Here is a 3,199-nt window from a genome sequence, read left to right on the forward strand (position 1 = left end):
CATGCATGTTAAAATGTGATGCAAGGATGTGTAGTTTTGCATGTGGGCATTTGAATAGTTATGTGGTAAAATTGAATGGTAATCGTGTATGTGCTGAGATAAACGATCAAGATCCATTTCACATGATAAATGTTTAATTTCACGGGATGAATTGGTAAACCGCCAATAATAATAAATAATATTGAAATTGGTTTTAACCCTTCCTTCCTGTACTAACTTTGGAAAATGAAAAGAGAGACTTAATCCCAAAGATTAACCTGAATGTTTCAGAAGCAATTGCTCCACAACAGTTGCAACTAAACCTTTTCCCAAAGATATTGCAACAACTAAAGATTCATGACAGGCTAAGTTCAGCAACCGAGCATTCAAAGCTAAATAAAAGTGAAATAACTGCAGATAAAAAGTATAACGTCTTCTGTTACTATTTCAAACGTAAACATAAGCTGGGGCAACGTATATATGCCCGAACGAAAAATTGCAGAACGATACTAGAATCCACCGTACAGTGAAAGACATATTATTCCAAGCAACCATGGTGATCTAAATCTATCATTTAGTCGACCTCCTCGATCTTGGGCCCTGGGCCGCTGCTGCCGCCGGCGGCACTGGCCGGAGCATCCTCGTCCATGCCACCGGGCATTTCAGCCCCGGCTCCCTGGTACATCTTGGCGATGATGGGGTTGCAAATGCCTTCCAGTTCTTTCATCTTGTCATCAAACTCGTCAGCCTCGGCGAGCTGGTTGTTGTCGAGCCAGGTGATGGCACCCTCAATAGCGTCCTCGATCTTCTTCTTGTCAGCCTCCGGGAGCTTGGAGGCGATCTTGTCGTCCTTGATGGTGTTACGCATGTTGTAAGCGTAGTTCTCCAGGGCGTTCTTGGAGTCCACCTTCTTCTTGTGCTCCTCGTCCTCAGCCTTGTACTTCTCGGCCTCCTGCACCATCTTCTCGATGTCCTCCTTGCTCAGCCGACCCTTGTCGTTGGTAATTGTGATCTTGTTCTTCTGCCCGGTGGTCTTGTCCTCCGCCGAGACGTTCAGGATACCGTTGGCGTCAATGTCGAAGCACACGGTGATCTGGGGGACGCCCCTGGGAGCCGGTGGGATCCCGGAGAGCTCAAACTTGCCGAGCAGGTTGTTGTCCTTGGTCCTCGCCCTCTCGCCCTCATACACCTGGATGAGCACGCCGGGCTGGTTGTCAGAGTAGGTGGAGAAGACCTGCTCCTTCTTGGTGGGGATTGTCGTATTCCTTGGGATCAGGACGGTCATGACACCTCCGGCCGTCTCCAGGCCCTGCGAGAGCGGTGTGACGTCGAGCAGGAGCAAGTCCTGCACCTTCTCGTTGCCCTCGCCGGTGAGGATGGCAGCCTGAACGGCGGCTCCGTACGCGACGGCCTCGTCAGGGTTGATGCTCTTGCAGAGCTCCTTGCCGTTGAAGAAATCCTGGAGGAGCTGCTGCACACGGGGGATACGGGTGGATCCTCCGACGAGGACAACATCGTGCACGGTGCTCTTGTCCATCTTGGCATCGCGGAGGCACTTCTCGACGGGCTCCATGCACTTGCGGAAGAGGTCCATGTTGAGCTCCTCGAACCGAGCACGGGTGATGGTTGTGTAGAAGTCGATGCCCTCGAAGAGGGAATCGATCTCGATGGTGGTCTGGGCGGTGGAGGAAAGCGTCCTCTTCGCCCTCTCGCACGCTGTCCTCAGCCGCCGGAGCGCCCTCGGGTTGCCGCTGATGTCCTTCTTGTTCTTCCTCTTGAATTCCTGAACGAAGTGGTTGACCATCCGGTTGTCGAAGTCCTCACCTCCCAGGTGGGTATCTCCGGCAGTGGCCTTTACCTCGAAGATACCCTCCTCAATGGTGAGGAGCGAGACATCGAAGGTACCGCCGCCGAGATCAAAGATGAGCACGTTCTTCTCGCCGACGCTGGTCGACTTCTTGTCGAGACCGTAGGCGATGGCGGCGGCGGTAGGCTCGTTGATGATCCGCATGACGTTGAGGCCGGAGATGACGCCTGCATCCTTGGTGGCCTGGCGCTGGGAGTCGTTGAAGTAGGCGGGGACGGTGACGACTGCGTTCTTGATGGTTGTGCCGAGGTAGGCCTCGGCCGTCTCCTTCATCTTGTTGAGCACCATGGAGGAGATCTCCTCGGCCGAGAACTGCTTGTCCTCGCCTCTGTACTGTACCCCGATCATCGGCTTGTCAGCGGGGCCGGGAATCACCTTGAACGGCCACAGCTTGGCGTCACTCTGCACCGACGCGTCCGAGAAACGCCGGCCGATGAGCCGCTTCGCATCTGCAAACAAACAGGAGGACACGGGCTCGTTTAGATCTGTGCCACGCGGATCTCGATCTGCTAACGACATGAAAACAGAGGACTAGAGCATAACAGACGGATGTGCTTACCGAACACGGTGTTGATCGGGTTCATGGCGACCTGGTTCTTAGCGGCGTCGCCGATGAGCCGCTCGGTGTCGGTGAAGGCGACATAGGACGGCGTGGTGCGGTTGCCCTGATCGTTGGCGATGATCTCCACCCGGTCATGCTGCCAGACGCCGACGCAGGAGTAGGTCGTGCCGAGGTCGATGCCGATCGCCGGCCCGTCTCCTTTTCCGGCCATGATCTCGTCTACAACTCAAGCGGAAAAACAACCTCGAAGGGAATTGCGGGATTGGTTGGATCTTGGATCGGAGCACGCGGGAAGGGAGGGAGAATAGGTGGTGTACGAGGCAGAGAGGCGATGCGGGGTTGGATTTAAAAGGCTGTGGTGCCCGCGTCCGGGGATGGGTTCTAGAAAGTTCCTGTGGTGGGCGCGGCCGTCGGATGCGATCTGGACGGACAGGAGGAAGCCGCGGCGTCGTCGCGGGCGTGGGGACGGGCGAGTCGTGGCTGGTTTGGACTCGGCTCCAGGGTGTGGGGTTTGGGTTCTGGAGAACACGGGAAGGTTCTCGAGACTGGCAGGTGGAGACATTCCTACCTTTTGTTCCAGACTTGTGGCCTGGTTGGACGGCATCCATTGGTTCGTGGCTACAACGGCGTGTACAGGCCGTTGGAGACGAGCGGTGATGGTGACAATTTTTTTTTCGAGAGTACGCCAATGGCATATCATATTTTTATAGAAGGCAGAAAGAATATTTACAAGACGCTAGCGTAGAATGCGAACATTCAAGCCAGCTAACTCCATACAAACAGACTAAGGC

The 3,199-nt window shown here is 54.7% G+C and overlaps 1 protein-coding gene across 1 annotated transcript; it reads right to left on the minus strand.

Moving 5' to 3' along the window:
• Nucleotides 1–395: 395 nt before the first annotated feature.
• On the minus strand, nucleotides 396–2,740 carry LOC123449011 (heat shock cognate 70 kDa protein 2-like). The gene is made up of 2 exons (XM_045126073.1): nucleotides 2,406–2,740; nucleotides 396–2,295 (listed from the first exon to the last, which is right to left on the minus strand). The coding sequence occupies exons 1-2, from the start codon at nucleotides 2,617–2,619 to the stop codon at nucleotides 554–556; spliced, it is 1,956 nt and encodes a 651-aa protein (XP_044982008.1). The 5' UTR covers nucleotides 2,620–2,740; the 3' UTR covers nucleotides 396–553.
• Nucleotides 2,741–3,199: the final 459 nt, after the last annotated feature.

This window comes from Hordeum vulgare, chromosome 4H, assembly GCF_904849725.1.
Source record: "Hordeum vulgare subsp. vulgare chromosome 4H, MorexV3_pseudomolecules_assembly, whole genome shotgun sequence".
Lineage (NCBI taxonomy): Eukaryota > Viridiplantae > Streptophyta > Magnoliopsida > Poales > Poaceae > Hordeum > Hordeum vulgare.

Bases quoted from the DNA above. Each gene is read 5' to 3' on its own strand.
- LOC123449011 (XM_045126073.1), bottom strand. From the start codon at position 2,619: ATGGCCGGAAAAGGAGACGGGCCGGCGATCGGCATCGACCTCGGCACG. The intron at 2,296-2,405 runs GTAAGCACATCC...GTTTGTTTGCAG, and splicing joins CCCGATCAACACCGTGTTCG to ATGCGAAGCGGCTCATCGGC.